The sequence below is a fragment of the Eucalyptus grandis genome, chromosome 5 (genome assembly GCF_016545825.1).
Source record: "Eucalyptus grandis isolate ANBG69807.140 chromosome 5, ASM1654582v1, whole genome shotgun sequence".
Taxonomy (NCBI): Eukaryota; Viridiplantae; Streptophyta; class Magnoliopsida; order Myrtales; family Myrtaceae; genus Eucalyptus; species Eucalyptus grandis.
The window spans coordinates 39,240,335-39,256,817 of record NC_052616.1 but is presented as its reverse complement, the minus strand read 5'-3'; the positions used below and the strand labels follow the sequence as shown (position 1 = coordinate 39,256,817).

The 16,483-nt window shown below is 35.8% G+C and overlaps 1 protein-coding gene across 1 annotated transcript; it reads right to left on the bottom strand.

Moving 5' to 3' along the window:
* Positions 1-238: 238 nt before the first annotated feature.
* Positions 239-2,641, bottom strand: LOC104454845 (tropinone reductase 1). The gene is made up of 5 exons (XM_039313729.1): positions 2,436-2,641; positions 2,100-2,307; positions 1,226-1,442; positions 1,032-1,138; positions 239-693 (listed from the first exon to the last, which is right to left on the bottom strand). Exons 1-5 carry the CDS (start codon positions 2,522-2,524, stop codon positions 523-525), a joined length of 792 nt encoding a protein of 263 aa, XP_039169663.1. The 5' UTR covers positions 2,525-2,641; the 3' UTR covers positions 239-522.
* Between the last annotated feature and the right edge of the window lie 13,842 nt (positions 2,642-16,483).

Genomic DNA, 16,483 nt, shown 5'->3' with positions numbered 1-16,483 from the left:
TCCCGAAACTTCGGCTATATCAAGAATACAATTGAAAAATATTATCTTTGGCTTGCAAGATCTTATGGCAAGATAAAGGGTCAATGTGCTGTAATAATCAGTTAAAATATATATCGAAGTCATTGTTGTGCACGCATTAGATGGATAGAAACCCACTTCTATTTTAGTCTGGCCATTGACTCGTGCCTAAGGTAATTAGCCAATCAAGAAATCATGATTACTCAAGAAAGCCAGGATCGATTCCCAAAATCACCAAACTTTATTGGAAAGATTCACTAGGCGAAGTCATGTCCGCCAGAGACCAACATGGTATTTGAACTTCTTCCATCGTAAACAACGTGTGAAATTCCAGATAACTTAAGCAATCAATGAGACGGAAGCCTCCGACTTAGACCTAAAAGAAAGTTAGGACAATGGTCTGTTCAACTGTATCTTCGCCGTCCATAGTGATCAGCTACAAAACAGAGTTCACTGACTTGAAAGGCAGTTGACTTAGGGACGGAGAAGTTTGTGTGGCTTGGCTTAGAAGCCCACCGTGTAGCCACCATCCACACTAATGACCTGCCCTGTGACATATGAAGCCGCGGGAAGGCAAAGAAACGCGACCACGGATGAGATCTCGTTGGGCTCTCCAACCCGATGAAGAGGCATTCGCGCAAGCATCTTGACAAACTTCTCTTTGATTTCCGGTTCCTGAACGATAAAGCTCAATGTGAGTCATGTTGCAGCACTACATAAACTTTTCTCATGGAGAATTTTGTGATGAAACTTTTACTAAGTAGCATCGGTCCCTATTCCTATGATCCTCACTTTGGATTATTGAGTATCTAAAAACGAGTTCTATTGTACATGTTGCTTCTCATTTCAGTGCCCCTAGTTCAGTATTGATTAGTTTGCCATGTTTTGTCTTACTAGGCCAATGTGTCAAGAGGATGAGTTATTTCTCAGCAGCTTAAGATAAACAGAAATTTTTGCAGGGTCAGTGTAAGCAAGACGTGAAATCCAGACAGAGATATCGGTAAGACTAATACAGGTTTCGCGATGGTGGTTTTCACGGGCCCAGGAGCCACGGTGTTGATCCGAATGTTGTCTTTCGTCCATTCACATGCCAAGTTCTTGGTAAGCTGATTGATAGCTCCTGGAAGAGCGACATGAGTTCATGAGCCGTGTACAGTGTGCTGGAAATGATCCTTCAAGGAAGAGCCTGGACAAAACATCATCGTACCTTTGGAAGCAGAGTAAATCGAGAGTGCAGGTAGAGCTACTTCACCCGCAATTGAGGAAAGAAACACAATAATGCCATCTCCTGAAGCTTTCAGGAGTGGATGCGCAAGTTGGCACAGATGGTAAGGGGACTCGAGGTTGGCTTTCAACACGTAAGAGCAGTCCTCTGGTGTGTGATCTAGCACGCCCTTAAGAACAATTGCTGCCGCATTGTTTACCTGCGTTAGCCGTACTAGCATCAGAACCGAGCTCGGTAACAAGACTACAAGAGAATTGAATGAGGGCAATAGTAGCGGAATAACGAATTAAATGTTATTGTGTCTGATCATAACAAGTGCAGCCAACTTGTCCATTATCTATTGATTCAGCACACCTAAAACAATGTCAATCTGGAGATTGGATTTTCAACAGCCAACACGTCCATTATCGACAGCCGGAACCCTTTTCTGTTCGGTGGGTTCAGTGATTAAAATATTACAAATGAGACTGACCTTTCAAACTGAAACCGGGTTCTTAAATCAAATGTAAAATTAATTTAATAAGTAGCGTCTGACTAGTTATGTAATTTTTTATCTTTACGAATGATTTTCATGAGGTCACTGACGTTAGTTGAACAGGAACTCAGTTGCCAGGTACAGTACACTACCAAAGCAGCAGCAATTAAACCAGAAGTTGCCAAGTAGCAAGTACAGAACGCTATCAAAGCAGCAGATATTGAACAAGAATTTGCAGAATTGTCCTTCTATGTGTAGCCAAAACCACAAACCAATTGAACTAAAGACGTCTACTTCTTGCTAGACTCAAACAAGAGATCGATAGAAACAAAAATTGCTTCCATAGCATCTGCTAGACGATGATTATTGAGTGTTACTAACCAGAATGTTCAGCTTGCCATCAAAAACAGAGGAGACGGTCTTAATCAGCTCTTCCTTTTGGGTATTGCAAGTGAGGTCACAGACCGAACCACTCACTTGAAACCCTTTGCCCTGCCACTCTTCCACTCGCTCGTTGAGCTCTTTCTCGTTGCGAGAACAAGTGTGTACACTCGCGCCGAGGCCCGCTAGCTCTGCTACGATCGCATACCTTATCCACAGACGGATTGATCAATAATTGAATTGAAATCGCCACACAAAGAGAGAGAGAGAGAGAGAGTAAAAGAAAGTGCTGGAATTATGTGTAAATGGTCACAAAGAAAGTGAACTGCGACTGACCCAATCCCCCTGGTTCCACCAGTGACCAAAGCGGTTTTGCCTTTCAGCGACCACCTTCGGTCGTTGAAGCTCGTACCAGCACTTTCCATGAGTTCTTCCTCCAAGTTCTGTTTTCCTTTCGCGATCTTATATAAAGGGCCAAATGATTCTCGGGTTAAGAAATGGGAAGGGAAAGCAACTATTGTCCATTGGCAAAGCTAGGCAGAAACCAATAAATGAGTCCGGACACGAAATGACGGAATTGTGGGTCAAGGCATCAGTTTAGGTGAGTGTAAAAATAATATTTCGTGGATAGCAGGTCATAATTGCTGACGGACAACCGGCTTCAAAAGGCAAAGACGCAAATGCCAGTGACAGAGGAAGCACAAATTCGACCGCCTAAAATGAGACTATGAGAGATTCTGTAGAACAATAACGACAAGCAATGTTTCCTGTGTCTTTGGTGAAAATACCCAGGTGTGATTAGTGATTTGGGTTGGGATTAATTGGGATCGAGATCCGTCCCGTATGAATCCGAATGGACGTCCAATTTCTTTACAAAAATAATAATAGAAGTTTAGCCTATCACGACCTTTCCTTAAGTGAATCATCCAAGGAATGACTATACTAAACCCAACACCTTAGGTTGGGTGGGCTCTCCAAACCCATATCAATTCGTAACTTTTGGATTAATTAACATGCAACTCAATTTATTCAGAAATCTCCACAAAATGATAGATTGATTAGACACCTAAGTAAAGCGTGAAAGAAAACTTCTGTGAACCAAAAATTATGGATGCAAGGATATGATTATGCTAGATTACTTTAATACTCTTTCAATAACTTTTTATTTTTTTATTTCATAAATATTTTGCAAGCAACTTGGATTAATTTTTAACTTACTAACATGCGAGAGTTGATCATTTGGGTGTGAAAACAATAAAGATAACATCAATAATCAAAGTATGGAATACGAGAATGCAAAAATTCAAACACTTAAGAGTTCATATAAAGCACTAAGTAAACTGAATCTAGCCCAACCATATTTTTTCAGATAAATATGCAATTCTAATCAACTTCTTTTGGGTTCTCTTTTTTAATGAAGACCAAACTATATATAATGCATGTAATGCGAACTTAGATTTAAATGCAACTAATGAAAATTGCTATGATCATGACCTAATTCTAATGACATGGGAAGATAAAATAAATTATTCTAATATGGCATGCAATTTTAATTAAATGAATCTAGACACACAATCACTAAATGAAATGGAAAATATGACATGAAATTGAGGGCATGGATGGTGACATGGCAATGATGAGGCCTATATAATGTGGCATGGCGACATGGCAATATATGATTGCAAGATGACATAGCATAACATGATGCAACCTAATCTAAATCATGTTAACTTGGGTTTTATTTATTTATATATATTATTATTAAATTCGGAGTAAATAATTAATAAAGTTAATACCATAAAAATTCTAAACTAGTACCCATATGACAAATTTACCTCAAACTAATTTTTTAGGGGATAAGTGCAATAGAAGTCCTAAAACTTATTACAAAAATGCAATTGAATCCTAAAACTTGCAAAAAGTGCAATTAAGTCCTAAAACTTGTCAAATTGATTCAATTGAGTCCTAAAATTAACATCGTCGAGACTTACTAACGGAAAATATTGACGTGGCGCGGACGTGACATTTTAAATGATTTTTTTATTTTCCATGTGGCTTTTTAAAATTATTTTTATTCAATTTTAAAAAAATTTAGATTTAAAAACTAAAATTTATTTTTTAAAAAACTGTTTAAAAAAGAGAGAAATGGCAGCTCCTCCGCCGCCACCCATCGCCGGAGGGCCGGCGACCTTTGCCCAAGGTTGCCGGCCCCTCCGGTGATGGGCGACGGTAGAGGAGCTGCCATTTCTCTTTTTGTTTTGGAGGTTGCCGGCCCCTCCGGCGATGGGTAGCAACGGATGAGCTGCCATTTTCTCTTTTTTTTTTTTTTTAATTTTTTTTTTAACTTTTAGCTTTTCTTTTTAGTTTTTAAATCTAATTTTGAATAAAAATAATTTTGAAAAGCCATGTGGAAAATAAAAATCATTTAAAATGCCACATTCACGCCATGTCAGCATTTTTCGTTAGTAAGTCTAATGGTGTTAACTTTAAGACTCAATCGAATCAATTTGACAAGTTTTATGACTTGATTGCACTTTTTGCAAGTTTTAGGACACAATTGCATTTTCGTAACAAGTTTTAGGATTTCTATTGCACCTATCCTATTTTTTAACTATCAAAAACCCTAAATTAATACATTTGTAACAAATTTACCTTTCGTTTATTTTCATTAAATTGCATTAATACCATGAAAAATCATAAAACTTATACACTTGTGACGAACATAGAGCAAAACCCCAAACCTGGAGTATCCATGTCATCCGACTCAATAATTTGATAATAAAATTTAACATAAACTAATAGAGAGTAATTTTGTCACGGGTGTACCATTTTGGGATTTTTGGTGATAAAAAAATTACTTTAGGTTGAATTTATCATTGGTGTACTAATTTAAGATTTTTTTGTGGTATTAACCCTAATTAATAAAAAGAAATTACCTAATGTGAGGAGTTATTTGAATCAAATTGGAAAATAATTTAAATTAAATCTTATTTCAACTTGGAAATTTATCTTAAACTATTGAATATTATCTAACATGCAATCTTATCAAGCAACTTTTTATATTTTTAAAATAGGAAAGCAAAGCAAATAGATAAGCTCCTATCAAGCAACATTATCCAACTAATTCAAATTTGGAAACCCAATAAATCAATGCCCCAATCTTAATGCCTAAAGATCAAGTGACTGATTTTCTATGCAACTCATAACCCTATAGATTAATACCACGAAAAACCTCAAACTAATACATATGTGATAAATTCACATTAAGCTAATTTTTTTACCACTAAAAACCTCAAATTGGTATACTTTTGATAAATTTACTCTAAACCAATTTTTTTAACCTTCACTCTAAATCAATACACCTTGGACAAATATGCATCAAAATTAATACATTTATGACAAATTTACTCTTTGTTAGTTTTCGTTGATCAGAATAGTAAGATTAAGTTGTCTTTCCTCTTAATTGCTCAGATCTCTGAAAAATTATTCCAACGGGTTGGATAGCGTCATTTGATTTGACTTCTCCTTTGTAGAAGTTAAGGATTCCTCAAGAATCTTTTATTTCTTTTTTTTTCTTCCTTAGCTTATTCATTTCTTTGAAATTAGAATGGTAATGCATTTCAGCCAAAGAAAACTTTCCACCTTCGTAAGTGCAAAAGGGTCGCTTACCCTCAATTTCTTCATATGGCTGCTCAACATTCATCATTTGCATCATTCTGGATGACTCTTTTTCCAATAGATGCTATTTGCAATGGGGGAAGAGTCTGCATGACTTCCTTTAGTTTTGCCACTACCTTGGTTTGAGTTTTACTCTAAGGTAGATGATTCTTTTTCAACATCAATTGCAATAGGATTAGTAGCTTTACAAAGTTGAGAATAAAATTTCTAAGATAATTAATTATTCCAAGAAATTGCTGAACTTGTTTTGTTGTGAAATTTTCTTCTGGAAATTTCAACAACTCCTAAGCGATGTATGGCATTGGATAATATGTACCTTTGTTGAGGTGCATGCCAAAAAATTTAATTTCTATCCGACAATGTTCACCTTTCTTTGAGAGAGCATGATTCCATATATATATATATGGTATCAGAGCCAGTGGGAAGGTATAGATAGTCTTTGTAAAACATACTCTCAGATCGAGAGCCATTCGTTGGCATCCTTCTTGTTTCTACAGAGTGGTCCAGGCCGTAAGTCCCTGAGTGGCTGTTAGACGGTTGGTTTAGCTCTGTAACGGTTTTGAAGAAGGAATAGTTCCGATCTTAAGTATGAGTTTACATAGAAGATCTACATCTTCCTCTAGTTCTCTATCACAAATGGACTCGAGATCCGGCCCCTATACATAGAGAAGAAGTAAGGATAGAAGATTTCAATAAATCTATAGAAAATTGGGAAATTCCTAAAATACAGCTTAAGGAAATATACAAACAGTCAAAATTGAAATTTTTCAAAAAATCAGACTATGTCATATCCACCGAAGAAAGGGATGTTCCTCTTTCTAATTCCTATGAAAAAATACATCTTTTAAACAAAGAGTCCATCCAAAAGCATAAACAAAAATACAATTACATTCATATAGGACTAGTCCAAGTAGGAGTCAAACCTCTTACAAAAGAAGGTCTTAATACCTCTATTCTTTTAGTTTTACAAGATTCACGTCTCTTAAACTATGATGAATCCATACTTGGTACTGTAGAGACAAGTCTCTGCAAAGGACCTATACATTTTGATTGTTACCCTAATTTCTCTGTTTCTCTCAAAGATAAGAATATTCTTAGAGCTCTCACACTCAAATCAAAACCCATAATTACAAAGTAGTAGATGGATCTATTCATTTAGCCCTTGTCTATAGAATTCATTATAAAGCCATGTCCTCCGCTTTTGGAGAAAATGCTTTCAAACATAGCCCTCGAGGAGAAACACTTCTCCTCCAAACTGACATTTCTAGAGCAAATACAACAATTCCTAGGTCTATTAATTGGAACCAGGTTACTTTACGAGTAACAATGGGAATTAGAAAACCAAATTCCCCAACAGGTCGTTCAAAATACGAGATCCGACTAATGTCATTCAACATCCGAAGGAAGAGTGACCATTAGATTTCCTAGAAGATCTTTCGATTCTAGATTTAGTTCTTCTTTTCATAATTCTTATACAAGGTCCATAATCTTAATCCTAATCTTCCTCCTATAATCACAATTCCTCCTAGTACTCATAGAAACACTCCTCCTCCTAGTGTGCATAGAGACACTCCCACACATGATACAACACCTCTACCTCCTTCCACCAGTAGAAGTAATAATGAGTTACCTCTTGAACCTGCAATTAGTGGTTTAGATAATAGATCAGGATTTCCGGGCCGTTTACCAACAAAACCAGCCCGAACCAGTCCTAGAAAATACAGATTCTCCTCATCATTCTCCTACTTATTCGCAAATGATAGATGCTGAGCTTAATGTTTTAGAAATTTTTTTGAGCCAAACAAAGCTTTTCTTAATAAAGAATTTAATTATGAAAATAACAAACAAATCAGAGAATGGTTCTTCAAAACCTTTGCTGATAAAACAAAAGACATCAAACAAAAATATTACGACTACATATATGAATATGAAGTCCATATATTTTTCTTTGATTGGTTAGAAGAACAATTCCTTGAATCAAAAGAAATATTTGTTTTAGATCATCATTACAAATGGAAACTTGATAATGGTGAAACCATAGAATCCAATCATCCACCCCTTAGGAGAATAAAAATTCAACATGGAGATAGCGAGGTTACAGACCACTCCCTTTAGGCTTCCGGACAAAGGAGACTCTCTATACACCCACAAAGTTATTGAACAAAACAATTTTACTAATCAACATTTAGTAACCCTAGGAAAACAGTTGAATAGGATAGAATCCACCATCCAGAATCCTACTCAGCTTATTACACCTCAAGTTGACACACTCAAAAAACCCATTTTTAAAGCCTTTGAATTTCCAAAAAATCTTAGCCCAGAGTTTGCCAAAGCTATAGAACAAAATAAAAAACTCTTAGGAAAATCAAAGTTAGAACCTGATCCTATACTAGACACTCATAAATTCCAGAATCTTATCATTAGAGACACTCTAGACCAACCCACTATTAGTACCCTGACCAAACACTCTGGTAATTCCGATAATGAGTCAGTCAATGAGATTAACAGACTCAATTGGAGACAACCTCGAAGCTTTATTATAGTAGAGCTACCCCACTAGACATTGCCCAAGAAGAATCATCGCAAAAATACAGAATAAATACTCTCCCGACGTCATCTATGAATGGAACATTGATGGTGTTGCAAAACCAATATTATGAACATTCTTAACAACATGGTAATGCTTGCTAATGCCTACAAAACACAGCAAGATGTTTCGACCATGCTGTTGCTAATCTTTTAGTAGCCGGATTTTGGACAACTAAAAGGTTGGTGGGATAACTACTTGACAGATGAACAAACGACACAAATTTTAACTGCTTACAAGGTAGATGATTTTGGTCAACGCATGGATGATGATCAAGGACATCTCATCCAAGATGCGGTCAATACCCTTATCTATTCCATTTCACAACACTTTGTAGGAGATCCTTCACATATTAGGGATAGAAACCAAGATCTCCTTTCCAATATGCGTTGCAAATCCTTAGGAAGATTTAGAGAATACAAAGAGCTTTTCTTTCAAAGGGTTCTTATTAGACCCGACCTGCAATCAACCCTTTTGGAAAGAAAATTCTTAGCCGGTTTACCTCAGATTATAGGTGACCAAGTTAAAGATAAAATTAGAGAAGATTACAGCGGTCAAATTCCTTATGATCTCCTTTCTTATGGAGAAATAGTCTCTTATGTTTATAGACAAGGAACACAAATGTGTAATACTATTAAATTACAAAGACAACTCAAGAAAGAACAATCCCTCACCAATAGAAGTCTAGGAGATTTTTGTGCTCAATACGACCCCTCTTATAATGAAAAAACAAAACCAAAATGTAAGGGAACTTGTCCTCCTGAGAAAGAAACAAAGAAACATCACAAAAAACCTCCACTTCGTAGGAATAAACAAAGACACGAGAATAACCAAAATAAACCTCATTTCGATAGAATTTTTTTTAAAGACATTAAATGCTATTCTTGTGGTAGAAAAGGTCATATTTCAAAATATTGTAGGATTAATAAAAAATTGAATGAACTTTCTTTAGATGACAATACTCTTAATTAGTTAAATAACATTTTCATAGAAAATGATGATACTTCTCCGATGAACTTCTTGAGGAAGAAGGTCTTCGATTAATGAGATAGAATCCTCTTGATTCCGAATATGAAGACGCTTCTCTAGGAAAACCCATTCTGAAGTAAACGTCTTAACAAAAGAAGAAGAATTCCTTCTCAAAGACTGCCGACAAAATACTTGACCGAAGCCAAAAAAGAATACTTAGATAGACTACACTCTTCTATGAATAATACTTCCAAGCCTAGTACTTCCTACAATCTTAAAGACATTCTAAATAGAAACAAAAAACCGCAGTCTAGACCTATAAATATTAATGACCTCCAAAACGAAATAAAACAACAAAAATTAGAAATACAAGCCTTAAAAGAAACCCAATCAGAAATGAAACAAGAAATTTCTTATATAAACTCTCTTGTCATAAAAGGAAAAACAAAACTAGATGACCAAAATGAAATCACTAGTACCCCAGATACCTCTGATCCAGCCTTTCTTATGTTGTTAACATAAATCACATCTAGGAAATGGATAATAAATATTAAGATAAAAATCAATAATGAGTATATTATTGAAACAACGGCACTCTTTGATACGGGGTTGACCTCAATTGTATCAAGGAAGGCATTGTTCCAACAAGATACTTTGATAAAACATCTGAATTCTTAAAATCAGCCTCGGAGACAAACGAATATACAATACAAGTTACCCGAAGCTCTAATAATAAAAGACCAAATGTCTTATAAAACCTCTTTTCTTTTAGTTAAAAATATGAGGCAACGGGTAATTCTTGGAACTCCTTTCATACAACTAATACAACCTTTTACAGTTACTAACGAAGGTATTGAAACCCATGCTCTAAACAGAAAAATCACCTTCAACTTCATAACAAAACCACAAAAGAGAAGCCTAAATATTTTACAAGAACATTATATTTCAGAAATAAATTACCTTATAAAAGACAAAGAAAATCAACTTGAATTCTTAAAAGAAGATTTAGAATTCAAAAGAATAGAAGAAAATCTTATAAAACCAAACATTATAGAAAAATAGCTTCCCTACAAAAACACATAGGAAAAACTATATGCTCTACTCTACCCAATGCCTTTTGGGAAAGAAAAAAGCATATCGTCGATTTACCTTATGAACATGACTTTTCCGAAAACAAAATTCCTACCAAAGCCTGCCCAACACGAGATGAACCAAGAAGTTTTGAAATTTTGTCAAGCAAAAATACAAGATCTCTTGAATAAAAACTCATAAGAAAAAGCCAATTACCTTGGAGTTATTCTGCTTTCTATGTCAATAAAAATGCTGAACTAGAAAGAGGAGTTCCTAGGTTAGTTATTAATTATAAACCTCTTAATACAGCCCTTAGGTGGATAAGATACCCTGTACCCAATAAAAAAGATTTGCTAAACAGGCTTTGCAGATCAAAAATATTTTCTAAATTTGACATGAAATTAGGATTTTGGCAAATACAAGTCAGTGAAAATGATAAGTACAAGACGGCATTTACAGTCCCTTTTGGCTAATATGAATGGAATGTTATGCCATTCGGCCTCAAAAATGCCCCTTCAGAATTCCAAAGAATTATGAACGAGATTTTCAATCCTTATTCAGAATACATCATAGTTTATATAGATGATGTTCTAATATTCTCTTCCAATATAGAACAGCATTTCAAACATTTATCTACTTTCATAAAAATAATCATACAAAACGGTCTTGTAGTCTCTCCTACTAAAATTGCACTCTTCAAGACCAAGGTTAGATTTTTAGGTCATTACATCCATTTAAGCACCATCACTCCCATAGAAAGATGAATCTCTTTTTACCGATAAATTCCCGATGAGATTAAAGACAAAACTCAATTACAAAGGTTTTTGGGTAGTCTCAATTATATTTTAGATTTCTTTCCCAATATAAATATCCTTTGTAAACCTTTACATCAAATGTTAAGAAAGGATCCTCCACCATGGACCTCTGTCTATACAAACATTGTCAAACAAATAAAATTGCATGTGAAAGATATACCATGCTTACATCTTGCTGACCTTTCCACTTTCAAAATAGTAGAAACAGACGCGTCAGAATTATGATACCGTGGCATTCTCAAACAAGTCAATAACAACAAAGAACAAGTTATTCAGTTTATATCAAAACATTGGAATTTCACTCAACAAAAATATTCGACAATCAAAAAAGAAATACTTGCTATAGTTTTGTCTATATCAAAATTCCAAGGAGATTTATTAAATCAAAAATTTCTCTTGAGAATTGATTGCAAATCAGCTAAAGACATTTTACAAAAAGACGTTTTAAATGTTGCATCAAAACAAAATTTTTGCCAGATGGCAAGCCATACTTTCAGTATTCGATTTTGACATTGAATTTATAAATGGTTTTTCAAATTCATTGCCTGATTTTCTCACAAGAGAATTTTTACAGGGGATACCAATATGCCAAGATCCAAAAAAAGACAAAGACAAAGGCAAAGGCAAAGCCACAACCGAACCCTCCAATACACCACCAAAGCCGAAAGGCTTAACATCTGTCAAGACATGGCTTGAAATGACAGAAGAGAACCGGTCATTCTTACGCCAAACACCCGTGAAAATAGAACACATATCACCCGATCCCATGTTAGCCTTTAATCAGCTAGCCGATATGATACCAAAAGAAACCATTCTATTACTTGCACAGTCTATACAAAACAAGACAACGAAAGAGCCATCCAATGCCATCGAGGTAAGCAACAACCCTTCCCCACTGGTTACACAAAAACCAGCAGAATACAAAAGAATTTCGAATAAGGTGGTTATTAGGCCACAGGCAACCCCTCAATCTCAAAAATAAAAAATTTTCCCCAAAACATAATTTCAAAAAATATTGACTGTAGAAGATGGATTCTTCGATGAAGATCCAAACAAATTTGCAAAAACGTCTTTCCAAAAAACTAGTTATTCAAACCACACAATACAAACAAAACCCTTGCTTATTATGAGCAAATTCTAGTGGAGACAGAATCAGCAAGATTTACCCATTTTGCTGACAAAAACAATACAGAAAACATTTTATACTCCACTATATCCATCAGTAAAATCATACACCCCTCACACTGGGGAGCCTCACCTCATACACCCAGAAAATTCCAAACCAGACTTACCCAAAGCCTACCATATTCTTCCTCATACACCTCTTTGGGACTACCAACAAGCTTGGTGGAACGTTTTCTTCAGACAAAATACAAATTTCCAACACACCTGGTTGTTATTCTTCAAAAATAACTTCCCAAGACAAAGCCTACCAAATTGGTTTGACTCTTGGTGGGATCTCTTTGGTCCTTTAGATATAATTCTACACCCCACAATCAAACAAGGTTATAAGGTTTTCAGTGAATACTTCGTACCAACACCACATGATATAAGGTTCCCATGCCTTATGCATTTCTTTATAATATTTAGAATCTCTTGGGTAACAGCCTAGGAATTTGAATACAATACATCCACAAAACCTGGGGTACCAGTCATTGTCCGAAAATACAAAACAAAATGGTGAGATGGATTCAAACACCATGAACAAGGATCCGAAGTCTGCGGTTAGAACATGGCTAAACAGCCGAGAAAAACATGATAACCACAGTCCCATCAAATACATCCTTTTTACAGGAGAAATCCATGGCAAGTTCAGCACTTGCTGCAGTCCAGAACAGAGAGGAATACTGTAACATCCTCAGGACAATGCTATCGGAAGTGGAAGAATCACAATGTGGATCTTCCAAATCTCAAGACAATACAGACGAATCCTCATAGTCACATCACAGTGGAAACACTAATGAAGACGACTGCTACGGGATCAACCTAGACAGAGATTAAATTCAAGACATCACATGCTGACACTGTTACGAGCGGCGCAAAGGCTATACATCGTAGCATACACTGTTAACTATTCACTGTTCACTTTACACTGTTCAGCACTGTAGCACTTTCACTGTAGCACCCCTATAAATACACCCTCTCGACATAGAAGAAGGGGACTTGAAATTTTCCAGATTTCTCTCTTCTTCTCTCTCTCTCTCTCTCTCTCTCTCTCTCTCTCTCTCACTTGTAAACCATCCTCTCTTTCATCTCCATCCTCATCTCTTCCATCTCCAAGCTCTCTTACCTTGTATCCCCTGGTTTCAAAGTAAGTTAGTTTTTCATATACATAGTTTTATACAGGGTTACCAACTTACATGATAGTTGGTTAACCATTTCTTGTAATACAAACATCAATACTCCCTGGAGTGCGGATTATCGCCCTAGTGGATGACTTGATGCTTTAGTTTCTGCATCTTTCAATACATGTAATTTCAGCTTTTCAGCTTTATATAATACAAGTTCATACCACCTTCATGGTTGGTTTTTGTTTATGCATACTCTTACTTTATATCTTATATATTGCTTTCGGTCTTTCTATTATTTTTAATTCTCGCGATTTTATTTAAGTTGTTTATTTCCTTGTTCTTATACATCATTTACTTTTAGATATATCCTTCCCTGTTTTCATACAGATCTATTAATCTCTTATACTTCCTTGTTCTCTCATATAGTACTCTCGATCCTAACCCCTTTATGGTATATATATATATATATATATATATATATATATATATATATATATATATATATATATATATATATATTTTATAATGTCTACAAACTATTCGAGGAGCCAATGATGAGATTCTTCATCAGAGGTATAAAGTAATACGTCATTAATATAAATTGCTGCACTAGGCAGGATTGGCTAAAAGATGCAACACATGGCCACTTTGAGGCCAAAAGGAAGAAACTTCCATTGGAAATGCTTGTTTGAAATACAAAACCATATTTTGAATCTATTTTCAAGATGAATGCCCAATTGCTAGAATCTAATTTTAAGGTCAAATTGGAGCAAATGTGGGCTTTGGATAATCCACCAAAAAGAGAATTTCGAGAGGATAAAATGAATTTATCATCTTGGAAGAAGAGGTTAAGAGGCTGGTAGTTAATTACTAGTTGCGTCTTTGGTCGGTTTTGCTCAGCTCATTTATTGACATAAAAAGCTTCCTAAGTCCATTGTGAATATGAGATTTTAATAAGGCATTGCTGTAATAACTCTAAACATTCTTTCCAAGTAGAAGCAAGATGTTCTGGGTTCATTCCCATATGGCTCGCTTTGGTGAGATTTATATCTTTATTATTTTTTTTTTAATAGGAGGCAAACCAAAAATTCTGGATTTTTCCACAAAGGATGTAAACACTTTTGAGAGAAGTCGAGTGAAATTCCAAATAAGATTCCAATAGTTTTTGCATAATTGGATATAACAAACTTATATAAATAGAGAAAAGCGTTTGAATATTGACAAATTTAGAGAATTGGTCATGCTTAAACTGTTTTCTAGGAATAATTTGAAATTTGGGAATTCGGGTCATGGCGTCCCAACCAATGATCAGATTTTTATTCGGAAGATTAGATTCAAAGATTTTAATGGTTATAGAACACTGGAGGAAAAACTAAAAATGGTTACCGGTATAATACGCACATTTGTAGAAAAAGTGTCTCCCGACACATAATTAAAATACAGAATACAAGAAGTTCAATATTCTTTAGATAAAACTTTAGTGTTTAGAATTAAAGAACTAGCATTAGTATCTATAAGGGCAATGACTATGATTGATTTAGCAAATTTTGAAGTGAAGATTTCTATAGGAAAATGAGGACAATGAACTTGACTAGAATATATACCGGGGCTTTGGTCTAAAGAGGTGATAGATATATAGAAAAGGTCTTCAGAATCTGAATTAGAATTGGTTTCATTAGGGGTTAAATAGCAATAAATTACACAGAGTTTGCTTAGATGGATCATCATTAATGGAGAATAATGATTCAACATCATCATTTTTAAGTGAGACATCAATTTCAATTTCAAGTGCTTCAAACCTTTTCTTGTCTAGGAGCAATTTTTCCCGAAATGACCCTATTTGTTACAGATGAAGTATCGAGTTGATTTCTTGCTGGTTGAGCAATCCTTCCTCCTTCACAAGAATCAATGTCACGCGCCGGTCCTCGGGCATGCACCCATCCATCACCTTGGTCGATTAATAGCGACGTCCCAGGATGCATCGCCGATCCTTTCATTTTAATACACATGCAGAAGCAAATAAAAATCCTCAAATAATAAAACAATGGGATAGAAAAGTAGGGCTATATTTTTCACAACTAAAAAACCACAATCACACTTTTATACAAGCAAACCTTATAGTATATATTACAATACTATTAACAAGCCGATCTATCACACATCAAATCCTGACTTAGGGTTTGCAAAATAGGATGGAATCTCAGTCCTCATCCAGGTCATACTTTGGGTCATCCTTAGGATCCTCCTTGGACTCCTCCTCCTCGGTTCCTCATCGTGGTCCTCTTTGGGTTCTTCCTCTTCGAGTTCTTCCTCTTGGTTCCTCCTCCTCGGGTTCCTCCTCCCAGTTCTCTTCTAGGTATACCTCTTCTTGTTCAATCTCTCCTTCCGACATGCTCCAGCTGGAGTATACGTTGATTGCTTGGGAGAGTCAGGGTCACTCTCGAGCTTAGGGTCTTTAGCATCGGTCACCGCTCCATCCTTGGAATCTGCAGTCCCTTCTCTGAATGCTTTCTCTAAAACGAACAGAGGTACATCACCCTCTGGCATTGGACCCTCCCTTCGCCCATCATGATATTCACAATACCACGACCGATACTCGTGGGAGACCCACATCAACTCAGACGGTCGACTTAACTAAAACGTACTCTAGTCCTTCCGGGTGAAAATGAATCGGGAAGTGAGTTTCTAATTCGGTGACTTCTTCGGGTATGCCAAAATGCATGAGAGGATGATGAGGTGGAGGTGCTGCCATTTAGGAACTTGAAATGTTGTCCCACAACCGGAATGAGACTATGTCTTAGCAAGTTCTATCTTCTAAAATCTGATTAGGAAGCCAATACACCTTAGGGCTACCTAAGCACAACACGAGTCAGAGGACTTACTTTGGCCTCAATTCCTTCCTGCAAGTCAGTATATATATCAAATATACACTATCACATCACATCCTCAATCAGATCGAATCATTGATCAATC